Below are 26,699 nucleotides of genomic sequence, written 5' to 3'. Positions count from 1 at the left end.
AGTCTGCGTACAGACAGGAGGTGGAGCAGCTGGCTCTTTGGTGCAGTTATAACAACCTGGAGCTGAACACGCGCAAAACAGTGGAGATGATCGTGGACTTCAGGAGAAACCCCCCTGCACTCCCTTCACTCACCATCATGGACAGCACTGTGACTGCAGTAGAGTCATTCAGGTTCCTGGGCACCACCATCTCTCAGGATCTGAAGTGGGACACTCACATAGACTCTATTGTGAAGAAAGCCCAACAGAGACTGTACTTCCTGCGTCAGCTGAGGAAATTCAACCTGCCACAGGAGCTGCTCGTACAGTTCTACTCAGCTGTCATCCAGTCCATCCTCTGCACTTCCATCACCGTCTGGTTCGGCTCTGCTACCAAAACCGACCTCCGTAGACTACAGCGGATAGTTCGGACTGCTGAGCGAATCACTGGCACTACCCTTCCCACACTCAAAAGAACTGTACTCATCCAGAGTGAGTAAAAGGGCTCGCAAAATCACTCTGGACCCGTCACACCCAGCACACTTTCTGTTTGAACTGTTACCGTCTGGTCGACGCTACAGAGCACAAAAACAACCAGACACAGGAAAAGTTTCTTTCCCCAGGCCATCTACCTCATGAACATTTAAATGTTCCCCTACTGTGGAACAAACATGTGCAATACTTCCCTCAGACATTTCATTATAGCACCTTATAACTTTCTATATATATATATATTTATACCTATGTTACTTGTCACTTGTCTTGTCACTTTATATTGTATGTGTACTGGAAGCTACTGTCACCTAGACAAATTCCTTGTATGCGCAAGCATACTTGGCAATAAAGCTCTTTCTGATTCTGATTCTGATATATATATATATATATATATATATATATATATATATATATATATATATATATCACACACATATACATATACACACATAAACATACATATACATACATATACATATATATATATATATATATATACACACACACACACACACACACACATACACACCTTAACATTATATTAGTTTAAACAAAAAAACATGCAATGTCCATTCCAATGACCGCAGGGTCTTTAGGGGTTAAAATAATTCATCGTTTCATTATATGCTTGCAGCATTTGACACTTTGGTACCGTACTACGTCATCAACATGAGCCACGAGCCTTGACATTCAGACGCATGCGGAATGTTTTCATGAGTTTTTGACCTTTACATTACCTTTAATTTACCTTTAAAGTGAATCCGGTAAGTGTATTATGCACACCTTTATCTAACATACACACAGAACAGCCTGTTGTTGTGTAATGGAAACTTGGCCTCGGTAAAACAAATGTGTGCAAACTGGTTAGCTTAGAGCTAGCAGCAGATTATTTGACTGCTAGTGCGTTTAACGTGAACATTTACTACATTTCAGGGGACTGAAAGCCTCAAACGGCATGTCCGCGCGTCAAGCATCGGTCCATGCGAAATGGATCATTGGTCAAGTAATCGGAACCAAGATGAAGAAGACGGCAAAGGTTCGAGTGACCAGACTTGTGCTCGATCCTTACCTGCTCAAGGTAAGATATGTTGAATTAATTCTGATATTTTCCTATAAAATATACGTATCTGACAAAGAAAACCGCAAGGACTTATGTTTGTCTTAAAATAAGACATTATTTTATTATTATTATTATTAAGGCATTATTTGAAAATAGTAACTTTTGGTTTGTAACCAAAAATGGCCCTTATGTATATTCACTTTCTCCTTTCCAAGTACTACAACAAGAGGAAGACCTACTTCGCCCATGATGCTTTGGAGCAGTGCACAGTTGGGGATGTTGTTTTGTTAAAGGCCTTGCCTGAGAAGAGGTCCAAACATGTCAAACATGAACTGTCCGAGGTGGTGTATAAAGTTGGGCAGGTGGTGGACCCGCTCACTGGGAAGAGGGTCGCTGGGAAGCAGTATTTGGAGCCTCTTACGGAAAGCACAGAAGACGCAGAAGTATCTTTAACGGAAAAACTGGAGCAACTGAACATTACTGCTTCCTCACCTCCTTCACCCTCGTAGCACTGTTTCTGTCTTTGATGTATGCATGTCTTGATTTTCACATTAAATATTATTACACTCACTGTCTGTTATTTGCGTGGTCATTAACCTTACAAAAAATGCTTCTACTTGCTGGTTTTTGTTTTTGTTTTTTACACAGAACGACAATTTCACGGTACAGTTCTGTACTGTACTGTACTGTACTTATGATGATATTTTCATTGGGAAGTTAAATGTGCCAGCGCCCTCTAGTGGAAGTAAAGACCAGTAATACTCTTCACACTAGTGTCTTATCATTTATGATGGGTCAGACCATGTTGTAATGTCCAAAAAATATAAGATTAATAATATTTTATACATTTACATTAAGAACAACATGTTACCTAGCATACTCTATATGTAGTAACCAAGTAAAATGTTTTCTATAATCCAGAAGACAAGTAACATTTGTTTATTTAAAAGATAACTGATATATTAACATTAATACTGATATGACTTGCATAATTATTTGAAAACGGACGAACGCCCAAAGTCTTAAGATTTTAAAAAGATGATTTCTATTCATTTCATTATACATTTAGAGCTTTATGACACAGTCTATTCAAAATATATACCAATATAGGGAAAAAGCCAACAATCAACCTTAAAGCTGTGCACTTTTTTACAGTATGTCGTCATATTCTTACCATGTCTACCTGAATGTAAACCGCACATTATTTTACTTCTATGATATGATGGCGTTTCTGAGTGTTTCTCACTGTGCCGACTCCACTGTCCTCTGAATGTGAGACACTTCCAGCACTGGCATGAGGAGCTGGAACGCGTCCTGGATATATGAGGCACTGTTTGATGCCTTAAAATGCAAAATAAAGTGAAAGAAGACTTTAAAACCCCTGTGCAAACATGAAAATATCAACATGCAAGAATTACATCTGTAAATGTATTTTTTCATTATTATTTAGGTTTATGTGAATATGCATGACCAACTTTAAAGGCAGGGTAGGTGATTTATTAAAGAAACATTTTTTGTTATGGTTGAAAGTCTCTTCACATCCTGACAGCAATCAGTAAGTGAATTGGTCTAAAAGTATTTATATGTATATATCGTCTGTGGAAGGCGTAGGACCATAAAATGTTCGTCCAATCATTGAATTCGGTCCGAATGCAATGATACGATGCCCTACCTGCCTGTCAATGTGTATTTCCATACATCTGCGCACCTGCTCATGCAGACATCACACATCATCAGTGTGTTTCATGCTATGCAGAGACGTCTAACAGACGTATACAGTTCCTCCTGAACCGAAACAACGAGCTTATGGAGATGGAAACCCATGACGTTATACTCAGAGCGGTTCGTGAGTTTAATTTATGAGTTTCAAGGGCAACTTGTTGAAAAAAACAAGTTGTTTGTTCATAATCATGCAATGTTATGTGCTTTGAGACATGAGGTAGTTTAACGCCGTCTCTCGTGACGTTTTTGTTTGCTCCCTGCAAGGGAGGAGACGTGGCTTTGGAGACGCTCTGAAGGGAGGGTCGGATCTCATGCTTTCAAAGCTAGCTCGCTATTGCTAGCCTCTCCAAAATTACCTACCCTACCTTTAACATGATGAAAAGACAAACGGGGCAGACATAGAGACAAACCTCCAGAAAAACGCTGGTAATCAGTGGATTGAGAACTTCTCCCTTTTCATTTGCCTGAAAAACAAATATTTCGACATGGAATTTGAATATATATTGGGAATATTACAATAAATATATAATAAAATAGTTATAAATATTTGTTACAGTATTTTTTCCAAATGCTTTTTTCCTTTAAAACTCTACTAATATTATTATAATGATCATAAACAATATTATAGATCTCCAGACTGTACAATGATAGGTGAAGCGTCTTACCCCAATGGTAGTCAAGCACGACGTGTACTTTTTGGACAGTAGTGATACCTCCTTACAAATAACAATAGTAACTCTGAAAGTGAAACACATTATGATTTTAATTTCTCCAAATAGCAATTTCGCACAATTTTTTGCAACAAGATGACTCACTGCGATAAGACTTTGGCTTGTTCCGCGGCCGTGGCCTCCTCAGTGTTACAGTGAAGCAGCATTTCAGCGGTTTTCTGGAACTGCTCTATGGATCTGGCTGTGAACTCGGCCAGACTTGTAATGGCAAACAAATGGGCGTCCTATGAAAAAGAGTAACTTGAATTGTCAAAACCCAATACAAAGATACATTACTCTATGAAAGATATGTATGCATATCTTAACTTAAAAGACATTTAGTTCATTTTAGGCCTCATAACAAAAGTTGAAGACCTCAACGCTGTATTTTGTCACTGGCGTTTCCTGTTCTTTCTTCTCTTCTTCTTCTTCTTCTTGCTGTGTGCTTTCACTTTGTAGCTTCATGTTTGTTATATGGTTGAATGCGTTTTTTCTGGCCTGAGTGGATATGAGTAATAGTAAATAATCGGACACACAAAATACTTGAAGATTACAATTACGAAGAGATGCTCAGGTAATACCTTGCTTAGTTTGTCAGCTGATGTGGAGATCTGTAATCTTTCAAGAACATCTGTCAGTTCCTTCACAAAATCCTCTCCATCATCACCTGAGGATAAAAATGAAGATTTATTATCTTTATGTGCACAACAACAATTTGTTGTTTATTTACTGAATCCGAAATTGCAGAAAGTGTTCAAGGGGTCCAATTATGCATGCATGCATATATATACAGTGGCGGCCAAAATTGATGGCACCCCTGATAAATATGATAAAAAATGGCTGTAAAAAATAAATCTGCATTGTTTATCCTTTTGATCTTTCCTTCAAAAAATTCGCAAAAATCTCACCTTTCATTGAAGTAAAAGAATTGAAATTTGGGGGTAAATCACATTATGAAATAAATGTTTTTCTCCAAAACACGCTGGCCATAATTGTTGGCACCCCTAGAATTTTTTATGAGAAAAATATCTCTGAAGTATATTCCCATTAATATTTACATTTTTAAGCACACCAGGGTGACTAGGAACATGAAATTGTCCAGCTATGACTTCTTGTTTCACAGGAGTTTAAATATGAGGAAACACAAAGGCCAAATTCCCTTAATCATCCATCACAATGAGTAAAACCAAAGAATATAGTTCTGATGTGCAGCAAAAGATTGTTGAGCTTCACAAAATAGAAAGTGGCTGTAAGAAAATATCTAAAGAATTGAAAATCCCCATTTTGACCATCAGGGCAATAATTAAGAAGTTATAATCAACTAAAGATGTTACGAATCTGCCAGGAAGAGGACGTGTGTCTATATTGTCTTAATGGACGGTGAGGAGGATGGTTTGAGTGGCCAAAGACTCTTCAAGGATCACAGATGGAGAATTGCAGAGATTAGTTGAGTCTTGGGGGTCAGAAAGCCTAAAAAAAAAATTATCAAACAACCCCTACATCCCCACATGTTGTTTGGGAGGGTTTCAAGAAAAATCCTCCTCGATCCTCCAAAAATAAACTCCAGCATATTCAGTTGTCAGACACGACTGGAACTTCAAAAGGGACCGGATTCTATGGTCAGATGAAACAAACAAAAAGGGCTTTTTGGCAGCAAACCCAGCAGATGTGTTTGGTGCAAACAGGGATGAAGAGTACCCCATGCCTACGGTTAAATATACTGCTGGATCTTATATGTTGTGGGCCTATTTATTTGCTGGAGGTCCTGGACATCTTTTTCAGATACATGGTATTATGGATTCTAGCAAATACAAACAGATAAAAAATCAAAACCTGACGGCCTCTGCTAGAAATCTTATAATGGGCCGTGGTTGGATCTTCCATCAGGACAACGGTCCAAAACAAACATCAAAATCAACACAAAAATGGGTCACTGAGCACAAAATGAAGCTTCTGCCATGACCGTCCCAGTCCCCTAAACTGAACCATATAGAAAATGAGTGGGGTGAACTGAAGAGAAGAAGCACCAACATGAACTTGTGAATCTGAAGGATCTGGAGAGATTCTGTATGGAGGAATGGTCTCTGATCTCTTGTCAGGTGTTCTCCAAACTCATCCGGCATTATAGGAGAAGACTCAGATCTGATATCTTGGCAAAAGGAGGTTGCAGAAAGTATTTAATAACAGGGTGCCAACAATTATGGCCAGCGTGTTTTGGAGAAAAACATTTATTTCATAATATGATTTACCCCCCACTTTCCGTTCTTTTACTTCAATGAAAGGTGAGATTTTTGTGAATTTTTTTAAGGAAAGATCAAAAGGATAAACAATGCAGATTTATTTTTTATCATATTTATCAGGGGTGCCATCAATTTTGACCATGACTGTATATATATATACACAAACATGTATGCTATTTTCAGCTTTCTTTAGTGTGTAATATTGCTGTTTGAGCATGGAAAAATGTCTTCAAAGTTACAAGGCACAAAATCACTCCAATGGGAGTTTTTCTCTACATCAGTGCGCACTGTTTCTGAACTCCCTGAAACACCCTGATTGTAGTCTTTAGTTTTCCTCTGGGAAATCACAATATTCACACATCACAATATTTCTCATTTTAATAATTCCCTCTCAAGGCAAACGCAAAATAAAGGGACGAGGCTTGGTTGCGATTATGTTAATGGAGGGCGACATTTCTGAAACATGTTTGAAGCGTTTGACCAGTTGGAACACACTGGTCCAGCTGACCAATCAGAGCACACCGCGCTTTACTAAAAGAAGGGCTTTGTAGAGACAGGAACTAAACAGGGTGTTCCTGACAGACTGGGAAGAGAGGTATTGCAACAATTTCAAATATGTTTTAAACATTCAAGCATGAAACCTATTCTAGTAGACTCCAAAAACAAAATCAAGATTTCGAAAAAGTGCACAATAGGTCCCCTTTAATATATTAGATTTTTTTACTTTAACTTTGTATCCGTTGTACTTTTTACCTTTCATGTCATCCTCCGCCTCATCGTCAAACTCCATGAGGGAAAAAGGCTCTTTAATGTCTTGTAGTTCCTCTCTCAGTTTAGCCAATTCTTCACCGGACAGAGTGGTCAGCACAGATTTCACCTGCGCAAAAACACCACACCAGCATTCAAATCCCTCACCATTTTAAATTCTATCATTGTTTGAATTTGTAAAAAAAATAATATTGACCTTAGCTTCACTCTCTCTAGAGAGGATCTCCAAAGCCTCCAGATGGGACAGGCCTTGAAACTCATCAAACAACATCCCATAATGAGCCTTTTTGTCAGTTTCCGAAGAAACGTTTTCAGCTTTCTGCTGCTGCTCACGCTCCTTTGCTTCCCTTAAGACCTTTGAGGGATGAACAATTGAATCAGGTCAGTTTCATTCACGGGCAAAACTGAATTGTATAAGTATAAGGTCATATATTTATGCAGGGAGTTGAAGTTGCTATGAATATATTCCATCGGATTAGGACAGACAGTCATCATGTCCTCTGCACCTGTGACAGTGTGGAGTTTCTGTTCATCAGTCCCTTGGTTTTCTTAAAGCCGGGGTCTCCCTCTGCTATCACATCCATGGTCTTCTTCCCAATAAACTCCAATGCATCCAAACCACCACTTATTACGGTTTTACCCTAGCCAACAAGCATAAGACGACAATCAAATAAAATACACAAAATTTGCATTTAAAATAATGAATGCTTAAAATATTTTTTATTTATTCATATTTATTCATACAATAATCATAATTAATACAAATAGTAAATGCTGGACGCTGCTTTTACTTCACTTTCCAGTTTTGTAATGAAATTCATAAGTAAGCACAATTTAATTTTATCATTTTAATTTGTATACATTTTTATTTGCACTTAAGCATAAGATCAGGAGAAACAGATTTTGTGTATATATTTACAATGGAATAAAAACAAATAGCCTATTATTATTGTTTATGACAATATTTAAAGGCCCCAAGCCCAAGTTTTATATTCAGAAATTTTAATATATGGGACACCTAGTCTCTGTAAATTACATAAATAATAAATAAATAAATAATTATTAATTATACATTTATTAAAAGTCATGATTTGATTTTACTGGCTGAGGCTTAAGGATAAGAATTTTTTTTACAAATATTTTAAACTCAATTTCTACTGATAAAATATTTTAGAGCTTGAAATTACTTTTAAAATGTATATTCAATTTAAAAATGCTCATGACTTTTCCAGGTCTAGAAATCATACTTTGAGCGGCTAAATTATTAAGAAACATCTTGATTTTCAGATGTTTTATCTGATTTTAAAGGAGCCATATGATGCATTTTATGTTATTCATAAGTGTGTAATGTAGCTGTTTGTGCATGTATAAGATCTACAAAGTTACAAACTCATAATCTCCCACAAAAGCCATTTATTATAGAGAACACTGATCCCAACCTGCCTAAAATGCCTCGATCGAAGTCCAGATATTACTTCCTTAAAAGTCTACGTCACAATATAAAATATTAGTATAATGCCCGCCCATAGGCATACGCAAAGAAAGAAGACAAGGCTTTAGTGAATTGTACAGTAAGTAAAAAATAAAGTGTTTTTGAACATTAAAGCATGCCTATTACAGCCAATTAACAAAATAAGACTCATTTAAAGCTTGTTTTGTCTTATTTTAAATCATTGTCTTTAGGCTCTCTTGTAAGTTTGCTGAGTTGAGAACCACTGCCCAAAAATGTGTCATTCCATAATAAAAAAACAAACAATGGTATCATTCAACAACAAAAAATATGTAAAAATTTAAATAAGTATAGATACTCAAAATAAACTGAGTTTTAACATTATCTAGCATATATTTAGCTTGCTCTTACCGTACTCTGAACTGCAGTGGTTAAAGATGACAGCATTCCCATACTACTAGAGGAGATCATTCCCATAGCACCACCCATCCCATACGCCTTCTGCCCTTCATCTTTATTCGTCTCACTACTGTCTGAACCTGCAGAAAGAAGGCAGAAACATCATAAACACTAGGGATATGTAAACCCACATATACCAATTCACGTGTCAAATGAAGAGCACATCATCACCATCAGTTTTTTCCTCCTCCACTTGAGCTGAAAGCTCCTCAGGACTCGGGATTCCAAGAGACGTCTCTGCTTTCTCAATGACCTGAGTCAAACCTTGGCCTTAGACAATGAAAAAACAGTATTAGTGTTGATGATATATAAACTAAGCTGTTTTTTTGTATTAAAGTGAAAATCTTGTGCCACTTACCCACAGTAGCTACAGTGGCAGTAGCAGTGGAGAGGATCGATTTACCCCAGCTGCCCCAGTAACCCCAACCTCCCTGGGAAACAGTCGTCTCTGTGGGGGCCTGATGGGAAAAAAAATTTTTTGGGACATGATTAGAAAAGGCAAAGCTAGGCTAAGTTGTCTGATTCATCACAACAGACTGGGCCAGCTGACCAATCAGAGCAGATTGGGCTTTTCAGAAAGACAGGAACTAAAACAGAGCATTTCAGGCAAAGAGTGAAAAGAGGTGCTGCCACAATGTACAATATGAGAATGTGTGTTTTTTTTTTTTTTTTTTACTTTAAACCATGTAAATGTATTCTAGCCCCAGAAATAAAATTATGAACTTGTAAATGAGCATACACTTGGGTGGGAATCACATTTTAATAATATCCTTGTGATCTTCACAGTCAAAAATGACCACTATAGAAAATGAATGGGAAAATACAGATACATTTTCTGGGATACAATCTATATTGTACAATATTGTGTGTATGTATATATATATATATATATATATATATATATATATATATATATATATATATAGTACAGGTCAAAAGTTTGGAAACATTACTATTTTTAATGTTTTTGAAAGGAGTTTCTACTGCTCATCAAGGAAATTACAATTTAAAATAATTGCTTTTCAATTTATTAAACTTTAAATTATCATTTATTTCTGTGATGCAAAGCTGAATTTTCAGGATCATTAATCCAGTCTATCACATGATCCTTTAGAAATCATTCTAATATGATGATTCCTTATCAAAGTTGGAAACAGTTCTGCTGCTTAATATTTTTTCAAAACCTGTGATACTTTTTTAGGATACTTTGATGAATAAAAAAAAAAAAAAATCAAATCTTTTGTTACAACAATATACACTACTGGTCAGTAATTTGGGGTCAGTAATTTTTTTAATAATAAATAAATCAATACTTTTATTCAGCAAGGATGTGTTAAATTGATAAAAAGTGATAGTAAATAAGATTTATAATATTATTATTAGAAAATATTTTTTTATTTTGAATAAATGCAGTTCTTTTTAACCTTTTATTCATCAAATATATTAGGCAGCAGAACCGTTTCCAACACTCATAATAAATCACAATATTAGAATGATTTCTAAAGGATCATGTGATAGACTGGATGTCACGTGTGACACTGAAGACTGGAGTAATGATGCTGAAAATTCAGCTTTGCATCACGGGAATAAATTATTTTTTTAAGTATATTCAAATAGAAAACTATTATTTTAAGTTGTAATAATATTTCACAATATTACTGTTTTTTTCTGTATTTTTGATCAAATAAACGCAGCCTTGATAAGCATTAGAGACTTCTTTCAAAAATATAAAAAAATCTTAATGTTTCCCAACTTTTGACCTGTACTGTATATATATATATATATATATATGCATATGCATATGCATGGAAGGCAGATCTGGTGGGAAAATATTCTGTGTGTGTGTTTATGTGTGTGTATGTGTATATATATATATATATATATATATATAAATAATATAAGTAAAAGTGTGATAGAAGCCTACATTTGGAGCACTTTCTGCTGATTGCGGTGTCTCTAGGTTCTTCTGTTCTTCTGCTGGAGGTTTCTGTTCTGGTCTTTTCCTCGTCTTTCGGGATGGTGTTGCATCGGTAGAGACGTCACTCTGAGCATCAGCGGAGGCCTCATCTCGGGGGGGCGATGGCGGCTCTTTGGGCTCTTGATCCATTGATTTCTCTTTTCGGTCACTTGAGGAGCTTTCGCTGTCAGACATCTTAACACATTCCAGCCTCCTGAAATTGACAAATTAACTGTTCATATCTCACTTCTAATGCAAATAATAGCTATAATGATATATAATTGAGTACAGGATAGTGTAGTTTATGGAATTGAAAACCAACTTTAAAACAGCACAACGTGTCATACATCACAAATTGCTGAGGTTGAAGACTAAGATGATACTGAATAATATATGATGCAAGAGACAGATTATAGACAATAGTGAACTTCTGGAGATGAGTTCATCATGAATAGCCGGTATAATTGATGCTGGAGAACATGCTGGCAAATATAAAGCACATTACATCTGTCTGTCAAAGTGGAATACTGTACTGTACTGTATAGTATTTAAAGCTAAGCTAACTTTCACCAGCAATAGTTAGTCAACATCCAGTAAGCCTGACGCTATAAAAGTCATTATAGGGAAGAAGTTGTTATTAAAATAAATAAGGGATAACCATAACATATCCAACCTATTGATGCCTGTTTCTCTTCGGTCCGGCCACGTCACTGGACTTATAGTCCTCTGCTGTGTTTTGTTTTTCCCGTTACACTCTCTCTTCCATTGAGGAATGAAAACATCGACTCAACACACTATTCCGCCACCTGCTGTTTGGAGGACGTTCTTCCAAACAGAACAACAGCACATCCGAGTTAAAGGGATAGTTTACCCAAAATTGTTAAAAAATATTGTCATTACTTACTGACCCTCACGTTGTTCCAAACCTGTATGAGTTTCCTTCTTCTGTTGAACACAAAAGAAAATATTGTAAAGAATATGGGTAACCCATTAGGGGAAAAAATGACTATGGAAGTCAATGGGTGCTGTCAACTGTTTGATTACCAACATTCTTCAAAATATCATATTTTGTGTTCAACAGAAGAAAGAAACTCATACAGGTTTGGAACAACATGAGTGTGAGTAAATGATGACAACATTTTCATTTTTGGGTGAACTATCCCTTTAAATTTAATTAAAGACTGTAAGTTTTACAGTCTAACTGTGTCACATAAATTTAACAACCTGATAATATTATTTATCGCCACAATATTACTTTACTGTGTTACAAAATGTACAATGTGAGTTGGTAGTTACCTTTCAAGTTCATACATTTTATAAACCCAGCCAATATAATCACAATGAACACGTCCAAAATAACATATTTAACATATAAAACGATTTACGCACTAAATCCTGCATAAACTCTCTAAAGATGTTATTATTTGATGGCTCCGAGATTACAGTTAACTTCAAAACCCATCTCAAAAACTACACGCCCCAGAAACCCTCCTCGAATCTGATTGGCTGGCGTCGCACCATTGTGTGTTTTTGGCTTCTGTGATTGGTGCACTGCTGTGGTCGTCGACAGTCTCTCGATGTTCTCACGCACAATATCAGAAACGAAATGGCTGATGAAAATGTTGAGCAAACTTCTGGAATTTTTCAGGAAATTTTCACTTCGCCCCTGAACATTAGCTTGCTATGTCTTTGCTTGTTCCTTCTGTACAAAATCGTCCGTGGAGACAAGCCTGCAGATTTTGGCCCGGTTGAGGAACCGTTGCCTAAACTAAAGAAAAGAGATTTCACTTTAGCAGAACTGCAAGAGTACGATGGACTGAAAAACCCAAGAATCCTCATGGCTATCAGCGGGAAAGTGTTTGATGTTACGAGAGGGAAGAAGTTCTACGGACCAGGTATGGCACAAATTCAATCGCAGGTCTTACCGCAAACTTATCTTAGGTGATTTTTTTTTGTTGTGCCATAAGAATTACGTGGTTCTTGAATTATGTTTGCATAGGCGTGTTTTTTATTTTAAACATGACCTATTAAAAACGCACGAATTTAATGTCAGACACGCCCCTTTGTCGCACTTTTTAAACGAGTACAAATGCAAAGTCATAACCCCTAACCTACTGAAAATTCAGGATAATAGTGATGTCACGCGACCTTTTTAAAGTGTAGCTATGCATACATTGTAGTTGTTTTGATAACGAGATGCCTGCAGTATTTTTTAACCTTTTGCAATGCCAAAAACTTGCTTATCAGTGAATAATTAACTAAACTCGAATAAAGGTTGACTAGATACTTCAGATGTCCACTGAGCATCAGAATGTTGCTTCATTTAAAGGGATAGTTCACACAAAATTGAAAATTCATTTACTCAGCCTCATGTTGTTTCAAACCTGTGTGTGTTTCTTTCTTCTGTTGAACACATAAGAAGATATTTTAAACAGTTGACGGCACCCATTGACTTCCATAGTAGGAAAAACAATGGAAGTCAATGGGGTCCATCAACTGTCTGGTTACCGACATTCTTCAAAATATCTTCTTTATGTGTTCAACAGAAGAAAGAAACTCACACAGGTTTGAAACAACATGAGGCTGAGTAAATGATGACAAAATTTTCATTTTGGGGTGAACTATCCCTTTAAGATAATAGATACAACTTGTTTTGCCTTCTGAGATGATATATTTGTGAGGAGCTAATTTGTTGACTTTTAGAGGGCCCTTACGGGGTGTTCGCGGGCAGGGATGCATCCAGAGGACTGGCCACGTTCTGTTTGGAGAAGGAGGCCTTGAAAGAAACTCATGATGATCTTTCAGATCTCAATGCTATGCAGCAGGAGAGCCTGAGCGAGTGGGAGACCCAGTTCACACGTGAGTTGAAGGACACACTTTTGGATCCCTCCCCCCTGATTTCCTCTTCAGGGATGTTGCAATGAGCTTGCATTGCTAAATGTTGAGTAAACGCTTTTATGTTCCTCCGCAGAGAAATATGATTACGTTGGGAAGCTTCTTAAACCTGGAGAAGAACCGACAGAGTACACGGATGATGAGGAAGTCAAGGACAAAAAGACGGATTAGAACACGGATCCGAACCAAGCTCTTCCATCTGTGCTTAAATGACTTAGATTTGTTGCAGTCACTCTCGCCTTTTTGTCTGAACCTCCATGTAATTTAATGTGACGTTAATGAGCACGTCATATGTTTATAAATAATTTCATATCACTGTATTCTTAAAACTAATGTAGCATATGTTATATCTACAGCAACTGTGACTCATAATTATGTCATTTGAAGAATTCTTGGGTAAATAAATTCTTTGGGAATATATGGCTTGCTGTAAATATGGGACAATTCCTCACTCATCTTATTTGGATTGCCGACGCTAGATTTTTATCTAACCAGAGAATATTTAACCCAAATGCATATATAAACATCAAAACACACTAGGATACTTTTAAATGAGGATTCTACTAAAAAGTCGGAGTGGAAATCTCCTCAAGTTTACTTGATACAGATTAAGACGAGTCCCATGCTAAAGAGGGGTTTCAAGCAAACTCATCACATGCTAGTCTTATCATCTGCTCAATAAATCTGTAGATTAGATACATGCAACATTCCATGAGATTTTATGTTTTACGAAAACAAGCATTTGCAAAACATCTTTTCTGTTCATGATGTTCATTATTAAAGAAAATGATTTATTACCATTGTGCATTGTTGTATTATTATTTTTTAGAGCTCTATGTTGGTTCAAAGTATATGTGAATGTTGCTGATTACTGGTGAAATATTCCCCATATGTGTCCTTGAGCAAACTGCTGAACTCTAAACCTACTGTATTTGAGACATGAATATTTATGGCTTCTAAATTATCAACATGATCAACACTGCTGAAAAACCTGTTGCACACAATCTTTCACATGCCTTCTGTCATCTGATTGATAGTTTATAAAAAAAATTCACCAAGTAAAAGGCCTTTTAGTATATTTATATCTGATTTTTTTTAATGATAAAAAATGTAATAACTTTTTTTGTTAGCAATGTTTCAAGATGGACTGGACTGAAGCAACTTTAGATTTGCTTGATTATCCATACATCAATTTATTTTTATATTTTTTAAAGAAAAGTCATGTTAAAAATAGAGTATTAAATTTGACATAGCAGCATTTTAAGGAACCTTTTCATCTCTTAAGCATCATTGTATTGCAATGCATTATGTGTTTTGCCCACAGAATAAAAACTACAGACCTTTGTATGAAAGATGACAAGAATTACTGACATGTATTTGAAACAAAAAAGCTTGTTGCATTACACTACTTGAAAAAAAAAATGCATTGAATTAACCATGCTTGCATTTTATTTTTAAGGCTTCATTTTTATGGGCTGAAATTCAACATGGTTATATATTTAGGCTGTGAATATTTCCGTTCAAAACTTTTCACACACATTTAATTCAATAATCCACATTCACCTACACATATACACATTTTTTTCTTTTACTTTTTCTTTTTATGAGATGTGGGTACAGGGGAGACATATCCCTCTAATTTTGGGAGTATGTAAAATTGTCACACAGTATTGTAAAATAAAAAATGGTTACAGGATAGGCTTGTTTCTTACATTTAAGATATCAGACAACAATAGTAATATTTGTAGATCGAGCAAAAGGAATGTGTCAGAAGTGGGATTCGAACCCACGCCTCCATTCGGAGACCAGAATACCCGTTTGTTCGGAAGGGAGCAACCCTTGAGTCTGGCGCCTTAGACCACTCGGCCATCCTGACACGACTGTAAATTCATATAGAGAAACACGAATTTGAACGTGCTCTTTGCATTTCTGTAATCAGAAATCGTACAAGCAACAATGCAAAGGTAACGCCGCACAACCCGCTAACTAATTTTAACAGTGTATGGTAAAACAGCAGTGATGGTCCCTTATTATATTCAGAAGAAAATATATAAATATTTCAAATTATATATGCTTAGAATAACTCCATATATGTTAACAACAAATCACATCACTTTAAGATATCAGAGTTTTCTTTAGTTTAACATTTACATGTTGAATCTACCTCATTCTGTCTTGCGATCACCGCGCGTGCATGCGCGCAAGTATCGCGCGTTCATCACTTCCGCCCTGCCATTTTGTTTTCTGCCATTCAGTTCAAGGGTATTAGCTCGCGCAGTCAGTTGTCCCGAGAAATAACCATGTATCGCTTTGCCAAGATTGCCCTGAACCTCAGCGGTAAGTTATACATCTCATTCGAGGACTGGCCGTTTTATTTCACATTTCAGTAAACAGCATTTGTTGCAATGTTGGGCAGTATACTGATGTTGCTTCCCGGTGTGCTAAAGCTAGTTTTGATGGGATACATTCGTAGTTCGCCAGTCAGTTTATACGTTTTTGTAAATAATTTTATCTATTGTCACCTTACCTTATAAATATATGTTTATATGTTCATGTATTTGCCATATGTGTTTTTAAAAAATGTCTCTCTTATTGATAATCTCAAAATATTGTTGTAAATATTACTTAATTTAATATTACTATTTGTTTTTCCATTCCAAAATATTCTATGAAATATTTCTAACAAATGAAACTGCAATGTGCCCACGAAGTGGTTTTCCTATTAGCTACAAGCTTGCACTCATTGTAGGCTATATGATTGCAAAAAGGTCAATGTTTTGTATGAGAATTTAACTTTCTCTTTCATTAACTCTTAATGACGCTTATCTCAACGAATAGTGTGTTAAAGGATGTTTAAACCTAAATCTATTCTCTCCCCCCTTTTCTTTACATTAGGTCAAAGTGCCCGTCAGGTGGCTGTGCGACAAAAGTCTGGTCTGTCCCCTGAGTTTCATGCCAAGTATGGAGCTCCTCTGATGATTTCTGGAATCGCATTTTGCACAGCTGTTTGGGCATATGTAAGTGACTGCAAACCCTTCTAATTACATATATTTTTCAATGTGCTATATGTGATTTTTGTGCGCTGTCTTTGCAGGTGATCACATCAACAGGCATCACATGGAACTTGTCACCTGTAGGCAAGGTGCAGCCCAAGCCATGGAAGGAGTGATGAATGCATTTCCCGTCGTGGACAGAATACTCTGGGATTCTGAATGACACTCTGAACTTTTCCGTTTTGCAAATGGAGACAATTTTCACCTAATCCAATCTTCTTGCTGTCTTGGCATGTCTGTAAAAAATGTAATAAATTAAAATATAAATCTCAATATTTGTCTTATTACTTTATCTACATATCTGTGGTATTAAAGGGTTTGTGTCAGATTTGAGCTTCTAATTTTAAATGTTGCATTACCTTGATGCATTTTTCCATCAAATGAATGTCTATTTTGTATTTAGCATAAAACTCTAAGCTGTCCATGGAGTGACAGGTCTGACATTTAAGATAAGTAACCCAATTTTTTTTTTTTTTTTTTTTTTGCACTAGTTTTAGGATTTTGGGGTTATTTTGCTTCCACAACTTGTAGTTTTCAAGACCACTGAAAAGACAACATCTAAAACAAACTTTATTTTTTTACCACTTTATCTATTTGAATCTGTACATTTCAGTATGTATCTTTATAGGTCTTAATATGTCAACAAAATGAAATTTGTACCTGGCTTTATCCAATTATCAGATTTATGTTCTGCAAATATATGCATTTTTAAATAGATGATACCTAATTTACATAAACAACATTTCAGAAAACTTGTATGGTGATAGTTAACTGTTTTTAACCCTATGTCACCTTATTCACCTGTGGTGTCTTGTCTTAATTCAAGAAGGTAGGGTCTCTACTCTCTAGATAGGGGGCAGCATTATTGCAGACGCTGGTCCAACATCCTATGTGCTCAGTTGGTGATTGATTGATTGACAGCAAGTGTATCCAATGAGCGCTGGATTTAGAAGCGCATACCTCGATTAGACCCGCCCACACTGTGTGCATCAGCATCAAGCTAAGGTCACTCTCATTCGGGAACTGAACCAGCACTGCACCACCGCACCAGCTAAGGAGAGTTTTTCTGCAAATCTACAGCCATAATGTCTCTGTCAAACAAACTCAATTTGGACAAGGTGGATGTGAAAGGAAAGCGCGTCATCATGAGGTAAGCGTGAATTGTCACCGGCACATTCCGTTATATCGTTTACTAACGATGTATTAACATCGTGATCTTCATTTATTGGCTTTATGCTTTCTTTCTTTTTTTTTAACTTTTATTTTAATCTTTGATTTTTGGCAAGGTTATGCCATGCGAATGAAACTTCAATCATTGATAACCGGAAGTGTATCTGTCACGCGTCACGTTTTAGAGATTCCCGATACGTGCAGGATGGCAGATATACCAAAAACTAGCGCGTGCGCATCCTTTAATATCAGTCATAACTAAAATTAAAATTGAAATTAAATTAAGATATCTAAACCCCTCACACTTCTTTTATTTTTTTGTCCATAAAGGTTGTAAAATTTCTTGGTGAAATGACACCACCCAGTTACAAATGTCAAATGGTCAGGGAGTCTCCGTCACTTTATTTTTATACCATACCGACAACCAGAACGTTTTCACATTACATACTGTTTTATAAGATCTTTTGAACGTGTGCTGGCGGGTTTATACCAGTAAGCACATTCATTTAGTGGCGTGTTCTTACTCGTTTGTTATATTCCTGTCACTCACGCATGCCAGGTAATTTCTTATGTACATAAGTGAAGATTGTTTATACTTTATTCCGCTAAACGACGTTCACATATTCTCAGCAGCTGCTAACATAAATTACCTTTGGTATTCTGAACACACACACAGTCAAATGTCCTGCCAGCAATTAGACAGACAAACCTGCCCTGCCCACCGTCTGCCGCTTTATTTAACGTTTTTCACCTTTATATAAACACCCACATGATATAATAATAGCACTTTTTGAATAAGTAATTGACAGCCATGTTGAGTGCGTCACAATGACTGAGTCAGTATATGCAGCAGTTGCACGTGGTCTTCCAACATCCGCTGTCAGGATCCAAACTGCTTTAATATTGTCTAATGTTATATTACAAATATTTCTCTACCCTGAATGCATCTTCAAATTGTTCTCTACCTTGAATGCATCTATCTCACTGCTGTAAGGGGGCTTTACAGTGTTACGTAATTCATTGTAGTCATGGAGACCATGTGAACGTGCAGCAATGTGCACTCCGTTAGTATGCAGCTCTCAGTGATACAGGTTTAGATGTTCATTAATGTCACAGTACAATCCTTACTTATTAAAATAGCTTTTTTATAACAGGTATTTTTATGAATTCATTTAAAAATGTTTGAATTTCGTAAACATTCAAATGCATATAACAAATTACTAGAGATGGTAGCTATATATAGTGCTGTCAAATAGATTAATCACATCTAACATAAGTGTGTGTGTGTGTGTGTGTGTATGTATGTATGTATGTATATGTGTGTGTATATATATGCATGTATGTATATGGCATTTAATTCAACGTAAACTCGTAAACTGTATGTATTTGTATATAATATAAAAACCAAAATGGAACATTCTGCCATTAATTACTAGCACTCATGTCGTTTCAAAGACCTTTGGAAATTAAACGAATAATAAACAAATTAAGATATTTTTGATGAAATCTGAGAGCTTTCTGGAACCTACTAATTTAAAAATAATAATTTTAATCATTCCATTAAACCATAGCATTTTATGATCCATTTATTTTTCTCTCTCTCCAATAGGGTCGACTTCAACGTCCCTATGAAAGACAAGACAATAACAAATAACCAGAGGTGAGATGGATATTGCTGATATACCAATATTGTTGCATTCTTAACCAATAATGGTTCTTTCTTATCTCATTGAAATCACCATAATTCCACTTTGTGCTGTGCCGCAATGTTTTTACCTTGAAAATTGTCTCACAGCTTTGTTGCTTATAAAATGTTTGTTGTATATAATCATTCACTTATTCATGTCTAGATTTTCTTGCAAAATATTAAGATTACTCAATAAATGTTAGTTCATAGAATGTCAGCAATATTTGTAATGTTTAGTTTGAGCAACCATTTGAGACCAATACTCCAATGTTTTTTTTTTTTTTTTTTTATGTTGTATATAGACCTGACTCACAGTTGAAAAACACATGTTGGCCTTGTGCTACAGTATTTGTAACTAATATTATATATGCTCTCATCAGAATCAAGGCTGCAGTCCCATCAATTCAGCACTGTTTAGATAATGGGGCCAAAGCTGTAGTCCTGATGAGCCACTTGGGCCGGCCTGATGGAGTCCCCATGCCAGACAAGTACTCTCTTGAGCCTGTGGCTGCAGAACTCAAGAGCCTGCTGGGAAAGTAGGAAAGCTCAATATAGACTTCTTTACCTATACATATTACACCATCAGTTAGAGATAATGTAAACCTTCAAGCTACATCTGTTTAACAGCACTGATGAATAGTTTTACTGCGTAAACATTAGAAATGTATGGTAGAAAAGCGTCATCAAGATGACATCTTAAAAGTAATGCATACTTAATTCAGCTTACTACTTCGCCCCTGACCTTGCTGTTTAATTTGCCTCTAAAGAGACATTCAGTTCCTGAAGGACTGTGTGGGTCCAGATGTGGAGAAAGCCTGTGCAGACCCACCTGCCGGTTCTGTCATTTTGCTGGAGAACCTGCGTTTCCACGTGGCCGAGGAGGGCAAGGGCAAAGATGCATCTGGGAACAAGGTCAGTGCAGCGCATGTCAGTGGTAAAAAGTGCTTGGTCATCTTAGGCCCTGTTTACACCTGGTATTAAGATGCGTTTTGGTCGATTGGATCACAAGTGGATGACGCTAAATACAGGCGTAAACAGGGTTTAAACCGTTTTGAGCTTGTCCTCTTTTTGACCACTTCCAGAGGTTGTCGTAAACTCATTCGATCGGATCGCGTTCAAAATGTAAACGTGGTCGAATGTTAAAGAAAGGCAATATAAAGATTGTTCAAACACTAGTAAAAACTATAATGAATGTGTTAAATAATGTTCTTAGTCTTTACTTCCTTTGACTGTGCGGCCCAGAAAGAAGCCTCAAGAGTTTACGTTGAATTAAATGCCAGATACAAACCTTAAATTTTATCATACAGTAGGATCTTTGGCCTGAAATGCCACACACTTAAAGAAATTAAATTAAATGAGAGCAGGTTAGTTTATGTAGCTTTGAATAGGCAGTAATATAACGACAATACTGTAAAGAAAGCACTCTGTAATAAGGGTGGGTTTACAAATCTCTTACCAAATCATTCTGTTTTGACTCGAGAGGCTAACAATTGGCTTTTATCATTGTGTTGGAGCTGATCTGCAAAGCACAAGCTACTACTGTCTGTTAGAGCCTTCTTTGGCTGTGTGTGCATGCAGAGATACTGTACTCAGCTGACCTATTGACATTTGTAGGAAGGTCATGTGTGATCATGTGGCTTTTCTTGTCCTCGAAGCCCTGGCTGGAATGCATGCTGGGAAGAGGAGAAGAGAAGGAGAGGGACGAGTAGAGACCAAAGAAAGAGACAGGGAAACTGCCATGCCCTTTGCTGGCAAGAAACTGCAGTGAACTGCAGCTTGGCATTTTCTGGGTGCCTCTGTAACCTTTCATTCACAGTAGTTTAGAAGTTATGAACTTTGAGTGCATGTGGATGGCAGTAATGTGATCATAATGGCATGTATCGTTGGTCTTGATCCAGGGGTCCTTGGGTTTAAAATACTTTCTCCAGTTTACTATGCAACTGTAAGTTGACCATTTTGTTGGTTTATGCATTGATTTCCAACCCAAAAGCTCCCAAAAACCCGCCCAATAATGTGATTAAAACTAAATAATATTGACAAAATAAAATGACAATGAATCAATTTCCCAAGAGGAAACTGGAGTAAAGGCTGTTCACACAAAGATAAATATTCAGTGAAATGAAAATGTTTAAATCGCACCATATTTTCACACTGATGCCTCATTTCATTTTCATGTAAAAGAACAGTTACTGTTTATATATATATATATATATATATATATATATATATATATATATATATATATATATATATATATATATATATATATATATATATAAATATAAATATAAATATAAAATGTAAAATGAAGAGGGGTTCAAATGTCTTTTCTATCTCACAAACCAATAAGACTTGTGTGTTTGGTCATGTGCACAGAGGCACTGTTGTTAGATAAAGCTACGACTTGGTGGCGCTCACGAACAGAGCATTTCACTAAGCGACAGTGAATAGCAGAGAAAGAATCCGTAGCCTGCTCTTTTGTATTTGTACAAAATCTAAAGGTTTTAAAACGCATAAATACTGTTTGACTACTTTCCTTCGGAAACGGAAAATTCCACAGTGCTGCTTTGCGCACTGAGGTAAGCAAGGTATTTCTTCTCTTCTATAAGTGCCACCTACTGTCAGAGTGAATTTGCAATTTTATTCACCCCCTCTGTTTTTTTTTTTTTTTTTTTTTTTTTTTTTCTCTGCATTAACCTTAACAGTCAAGTCGCAGGTGCAATTCAGACTGAATTTGTTCGCCACAGTTCACCTTTAATGTGGAATCTGTGTGTGTGTGTGTGTGTGTGTTTTTTCTCTTCAGGTGGCATCATATGACTTATAAATGATTTTGATTTATCTTTTCAGACCAAAGCAAGTCAGGCGGAAATCGATTCTTTCCGAGCCTCCCTGTCCAAGCTGGGTGATGTTTACGTCAACGATGCCTTTGGAACTGCGCACAGAGCTCATAGGTACTAGAAAATAAAAACTCACATTGTGTTTACTCGGAAAAATATCGACATGACACAAATTGTTTCCCCTTGGTTTTCACGCCTAATGTCTCACTCCAGCTCCATGGTTGGAGTGAATCTCCCTCAGAAGGCAGCTGGTTTTCTGATGAAGAAGGAGCTGGACTACTTTGCCATGGCCCTTGAGAAACCACAGAGGCCTTTCCTGGCCATTCTCGGGGGGTGAGTGTTATTGACGGAGTACTCTGATAGCTTATCTTTTTAGTTCTGAATACTGTCTTGCTTAAGGAGGATAAGCAGTGATTTTAAAACATCAAAAGACCTTGCTTTGGTCCTGCAAGATCTTGTTCATGATCTAAGGAAGCTCTTTTACAGAGGTCACCAACCGAAATGAATGACTGAAAGAATATTGGGCTGTACTTCAGTCTTTTTTTAGGAAGCATCTGTCTTTTCTCCATTGAAAACCACTTGAGAAAGCATCAGTGACAGTCCAGGAATAGTTGCGTTTATCCTCTTATGCAACAGCAAGATGTGTGACAATGTCCTTGTTCTACAGTTCCTCACATATCTGGCTGAAGAAAGAATTATATTTATTTAAACATTTGTAGATTTCTACCTTTTTTATAGTGTTATTCTGATGGTGAAATGGCAAAACCGTTGTGATTCAACTGTGCAGGATGCTATGATGGCAAATAAAGCCATGATCACTACAAAGTGTTCTTGTGGAAGTGGATAATTGAATGCAAAAGTCAGGCCATTGCACAACTTACACACTCATTATGTACTTACTGAAGCAGTTCATATCTGATGTTTGTCCCAAATAACAAAGTTCACTCAGGGAATTGGCCCATTGATAAGCTGAACTGCAATGCACAAAAGCCTTAAGCTTTTGTCTTATAATCAGACAGTTGTAGGGCACTTCCTGCAATTTGTCAGAGGCGAAAGTTTCTCAGTTTCATCCTAATAAGATTTCATTTTAAAAATGAACACTTCATTGAAAAGGCTTTGTTTGATTGATTGTTTTTTTGATCGGACAGGGCCAAGGTCAAAGATAAGATTCAGCTGATCAACAACATGTTGGACCAGGTGAATGAGATGATCATTGGCGGAGGAATGGCCTTTACCTTCCTCAAGGTTCTCAAGAACATGGAGGTGAGTGGCCTGAAGCTTCCTTCCCACTGCAAACCAAAGTGTTTTTTGTAAGTTGATCGTAGGGGAAAGGGCATGTTTTGTAAGTTGATCGTAGAGACCATTGGTGGCAATTGTTCTACAATCAACTTAGGCTTACGATGCTTTTGGGAAATGCAGCCCTGAACATTACCTCAATTTTTGGAATTGGAAGTTGAGGTTATTCATTTATTTATCCATAAACTTATCTGGGTATGTCGCATAACCTGATTTCTGGAACACCCTCCTGGAGTTAAAAATATTGTTTTCTTGTTGTGCTCAGATCGGCACTTCCTTGTATGATGAAGAGGGTGCCAAAATTGTGAAAGACCTCATGGCTAAAGCTGAGAAGAACGGCGTGAAGATCGCACTTCCTGTTGACTTCGTCACCTCAGACAAGTTTGACGAGAAGGCGGCAACGGGGACTGCATCAGTAGCAGATGGTATTCCAGCTGGATGGATGGTAAGGCAGACACACGTTAGATTGTTTAGAGCTATAAGGTCTTCTCCTTTTCCTTTAAGTGAACTAGAAGCAGTTGTCAAAAGAAGCCCTTCTGGTTGTCCTTCCATCCAGGGTCTGGACTGTGGTCCTGAGAGCTCAAAGCTCTATGCGGAGGCTGTAGCCAGAGCCAAGCAGATTGTGTGGAACGGACCTGTTGGTGTGTTCGAGTGGGACAACTTCGCTCGTGGAACCAAGAACTTGATGGACAAAGTTGTGGAAGCGACCAAAAATGGCTGCATCACCATTATTGGTGAGAATTTCATTTTTATTTTTATTTTTCATTCAAGTGGCTGGCTTTTGCCTGGAATACATTTAATGGCACACATCTAATAGACTAGTGGTAGACTGATATATTGTCTAGGCTGATTATTATTGGCAGATATTTGCCAATTTCTAATTCTCACCATTGGCATGACTTGTGTTTGTTTGCTTGGTTTTATTGTATTTTATGATTTTTGCCATGAAAAGAGCCTTCGATGCTGACATGGCATTAAATCGATCCATCTATCTATCTATCTATCTATGGTTGTGTGTCATTTACTTTAAATCTTTAAATTTAATAGTGTGATATCATATAGGCCACCCTGCTCTCTAAGATAACAACAGCCATCAAAAAGTTTATATCGATCTCTATAATAGACTAATAATTGACTTCTTTCTTTTAATTTCAGGTGGGGGAGACACCGCGACCTGCTGTGCCAAGTGGGACACAGAAGATAAGGTCAGTCATGTGAGCACTGGAGGCGGAGCCAGTTTGGAGCTGCTGGAGGGTAAAGTGTTGCCTGGTGTCGATGCCCTCAGCAACGTATAAGCACTCTGAGGCTCTTCAGCCAGAGGTTGGGTGCTCATCTCCCAAGAAGCTGTCATCCTTATTCACTCAGCGTTTCAGCATTCTATAACCTATCGGGGATGCAAAAGACGACTACTCCACTCTCTATGGACCGCTAACAGTATGCTGTGCTAGACTCCCTGACCTGGGCTGCGTTTCTCAAAAGCATTGTGAGCTAAGTTGATCGTAGAGACCATTGGTTGCAATGGTTTTACGATCAATTTAGGCTTACAATGCTTTTTGAAACAGCCCTGTTCACTCATACACATCCATTTGTTTTTCTTCTATCAAATTACCTAAAGGGTTTCTCATTCAAGATATTTCCATCGATTATGAGCGAAAGGTTGACATCAGCAGTAATGACGATTCCTGTTGTGATTGTTACCTGCTTAAGTGTTCATGCGTGTCCTGTTGTAGTCTGAATGTGTGCATTCAGTGTAAACGGTTGTGTGTTGTAATTCTAGAGTTTATATTTGATATTTGTTGCCTCCCCACAGATGTTGAGGACCTGTAAAAATGTAGACACTTTTCTCCCCACATTGCACTTGTCATAGACCTGCAGCTTATGAGATAGATGTTCTGCGCTGGAATTATTATAATGGGCTAATGTTAGACCCAGACGACCTGTCGTGGAAAGAATGATAATAAAAAAAATAAAAAAGTAAACTCTTTTTTTTTTTTGCCTAGTCATTTTTTGTGTCTGCACACAATGTAATATTTTAATATATTATCGCCAAGTGTACATGCATACTTTACCTGCATACATATGGTGTAGTCACATAAAGCCATGCATAGCAAATCCCTTACGAGCAAGTTATTTTTAGTAAACCAGGAACACTGATAAATATTACTTGTGTAAAAATGTTATGCAATGTTCTGCAGTCCGACAACTTAAAACTGAACAACCTTGTTTTGGCAACCAATATTTGGTCCATTCAGAATCTTCCTGAACAATGTAGCCAAGATCTGTTTGGAGATAAAAATGTGTATTTTCCGTGATGACGATTCCAAACACACTGCATGCAGCAAAAGTCCCCTGAACTTTAAATGATGTTTTATTAACAAAGTTCGGGGGTGGAGAGCACTCAGCAATCAATGGTAAGTACGCATTAAACTTTACCCCCTCTAATAGGGGTAAGTGTGAACTCGTGAAAACCTTTGGGAAATTATAATCCTGAATTGTGATTAGTCATGCAGGTCTTCCAATAAAGCCTAACTTTGGGAAGAACTTAAGGAGGGTTGAAAAGAAGTTAAGCATGACACGTGCACAATGTTAGTTGAGTCAATGCCCAGGAGAATGGCTTCGGTAATCAAAAACAAAGGAAAACCAACAATTACATTAGTCAATGAATGCTTTCTTCCTGACCTGTGAGATTTTTGTTTTTCTATGCCTTTTTTTGCTTAATACAATAAAACCCATATTTAATTATTTGCCATTTTCGTACCTTAGTGTATTCTTCTTCCCAATAGTCTATAACATCACTAAATAGTTTTTTACAGCTTATTCAAATTGCTTAGTTAAAATAGCAACACAATTGCTATAGATTTTCCTAACTTAGTTTGTGTTCAATCCACTTCTATCCACAATATATGTAAAATTGAAGTTTA

General features: G+C 36.9%; 5 protein-coding genes across 5 annotated transcripts; 4 read left to right on the top strand and 1 right to left on the bottom strand.

The window, feature by feature from the left end:
• Positions 1 to 1,115: 1,115 nt before the first annotated feature.
• On the top strand, positions 1,116 to 2,110 carry mrps17 (mitochondrial ribosomal protein S17). Its single transcript, XM_084387265.1, has 3 exons — positions 1,116 to 1,238; positions 1,408 to 1,552; positions 1,750 to 2,110. The coding sequence occupies exons 2-3, from the start codon at positions 1,430 to 1,432 to the stop codon at positions 2,041 to 2,043; spliced, it is 417 nt and encodes a 138-aa protein (XP_084243391.1). The 5' UTR covers positions 1,116 to 1,238; positions 1,408 to 1,429; the 3' UTR covers positions 2,044 to 2,110.
• Positions 2,111 to 2,457: 347 nt separating this feature from the next.
• On the bottom strand, positions 2,458 to 12,321 carry fam114a2 (family with sequence similarity 114 member A2). Its single transcript, XM_084387264.1, has 15 exons — positions 12,137 to 12,321; positions 11,514 to 11,665; positions 10,808 to 11,054; positions 9,242 to 9,341; positions 9,055 to 9,153; positions 8,836 to 8,963; positions 7,481 to 7,615; positions 7,171 to 7,329; positions 6,960 to 7,083; positions 4,548 to 4,633; positions 4,342 to 4,464; positions 4,072 to 4,211; positions 3,922 to 3,994; positions 3,667 to 3,720; positions 2,458 to 2,875 (listed from the first exon to the last, which is right to left on the bottom strand). Exons 3-15 carry the CDS (start codon positions 11,033 to 11,035, stop codon positions 2,777 to 2,779), a joined length of 1,548 nt encoding a protein of 515 aa, XP_084243390.1. The 5' UTR covers positions 11,036 to 11,054; positions 11,514 to 11,665; positions 12,137 to 12,321; the 3' UTR covers positions 2,458 to 2,776.
• A 72-nt stretch (positions 12,322 to 12,393) lies between these two features.
• On the top strand, positions 12,394 to 14,540 carry pgrmc1 (progesterone receptor membrane component 1). Its single transcript, XM_084387110.1, has 3 exons — positions 12,394 to 12,735; positions 13,544 to 13,699; positions 13,812 to 14,540. Exons 1-3 carry the CDS (start codon positions 12,447 to 12,449, stop codon positions 13,904 to 13,906), a joined length of 540 nt encoding a protein of 179 aa, XP_084243236.1. The 5' UTR covers positions 12,394 to 12,446; the 3' UTR covers positions 13,907 to 14,540.
• Positions 14,541 to 15,918: 1,378 nt separating this feature from the next.
• Positions 15,919 to 17,061, top strand: cox7b (cytochrome c oxidase subunit 7B). The gene is made up of 3 exons (XM_084387968.1): positions 15,919 to 16,072; positions 16,631 to 16,752; positions 16,830 to 17,061. The coding sequence occupies exons 1-3, from the start codon at positions 16,036 to 16,038 to the stop codon at positions 16,902 to 16,904; spliced, it is 234 nt and encodes a 77-aa protein (XP_084244094.1). The 5' UTR covers positions 15,919 to 16,035; the 3' UTR covers positions 16,905 to 17,061.
• A 532-nt stretch (positions 17,062 to 17,593) lies between these two features.
• On the top strand, positions 17,594 to 25,762 carry pgk1 (phosphoglycerate kinase 1). The gene is made up of 10 exons (XM_084386640.1): positions 17,594 to 17,938; positions 19,568 to 19,618; positions 20,026 to 20,181; positions 20,413 to 20,557; positions 22,493 to 22,596; positions 22,696 to 22,815; positions 23,631 to 23,745; positions 24,044 to 24,223; positions 24,335 to 24,512; positions 24,934 to 25,762. Exons 1-10 carry the CDS (start codon positions 17,874 to 17,876, stop codon positions 25,071 to 25,073), a joined length of 1,254 nt encoding a protein of 417 aa, XP_084242766.1. The 5' UTR covers positions 17,594 to 17,873; the 3' UTR covers positions 25,074 to 25,762.
• The last annotated feature ends 937 nt before the right edge of the window (positions 25,763 to 26,699 follow it).

This window comes from Rutilus rutilus, assembly GCF_951802725.1.
Source record: "Rutilus rutilus genome assembly, chromosome: 18".
Lineage (NCBI taxonomy): Eukaryota > Metazoa > Chordata > Actinopteri > Cypriniformes > Leuciscidae > Rutilus > Rutilus rutilus.
The sequence above is the reverse complement of the archived record's forward strand: the minus strand, read 5'-3'. Positions and strand labels throughout refer to the sequence as shown.

Excerpts from the sequence above, each read along its gene's own strand:
- mrps17 (XM_084387265.1), top strand. The coding sequence starts at position 1,430 with ATGTCCGCGCGTCAAGCATCGGTCCATGCGAAATGGATCATTGGTCAA. Across the intron at positions 1,553-1,749 it reads TCGATCCTTACCTGCTCAAG|TACTACAACAAGAGGAAGAC; the intron begins GTAAGATATGTT and ends CTCCTTTCCAAG.
- fam114a2 (XM_084387264.1), bottom strand. The coding sequence starts at position 11,035 with ATGTCTGACAGCGAAAGCTCCTCAAGTGACCGAAAAGAGAAATCAATG. Across the intron at positions 4,634-6,959 it reads GGCGGAGGATGACATGAAAG|GTGATGATGGAGAGGATTTT; the intron begins GTAAAAAGTACA and ends TTTTATCCTCAG. Across the intron at positions 4,212-4,341 it reads TGACAAAATACAGCGTTGAG|GACGCCCATTTGTTTGCCAT; the intron begins GTCTTCAACTTT and ends TCTTTTTCATAG.
- pgrmc1 (XM_084387110.1), top strand. The coding sequence starts at position 12,447 with ATGGCTGATGAAAATGTTGAGCAAACTTCTGGAATTTTTCAGGAAATT. Across the intron at positions 12,736-13,543 it reads GAAGAAGTTCTACGGACCAG|AGGGCCCTTACGGGGTGTTC; the intron begins GTATGGCACAAA and ends GTTGACTTTTAG. Across the intron at positions 13,700-13,811 it reads GTGGGAGACCCAGTTCACAC|AGAAATATGATTACGTTGGG; the intron begins GTGAGTTGAAGG and ends GTTCCTCCGCAG.
- cox7b (XM_084387968.1), top strand. The coding sequence starts at position 16,036 with ATGTATCGCTTTGCCAAGATTGCCCTGAACCTCAGCG. Across the intron at positions 16,073-16,630 it reads GATTGCCCTGAACCTCAGCG|GTCAAAGTGCCCGTCAGGTG; the intron begins GTAAGTTATACA and ends TCTTTACATTAG. Across the intron at positions 16,753-16,829 it reads GCACAGCTGTTTGGGCATAT|GTGATCACATCAACAGGCAT; the intron begins GTAAGTGACTGC and ends CTGTCTTTGCAG.
- pgk1 (XM_084386640.1), top strand. The coding sequence starts at position 17,874 with ATGTCTCTGTCAAACAAACTCAATTTGGACAAGGTGGATGTGAAAGGA. Across the intron at positions 20,558-22,492 it reads AAGATGCATCTGGGAACAAG|ACCAAAGCAAGTCAGGCGGA; the intron begins GTCAGTGCAGCG and ends TTATCTTTTCAG. Across the intron at positions 22,816-23,630 it reads TTCCTGGCCATTCTCGGGGG|GGCCAAGGTCAAAGATAAGA; the intron begins GTGAGTGTTATT and ends TTGATCGGACAG.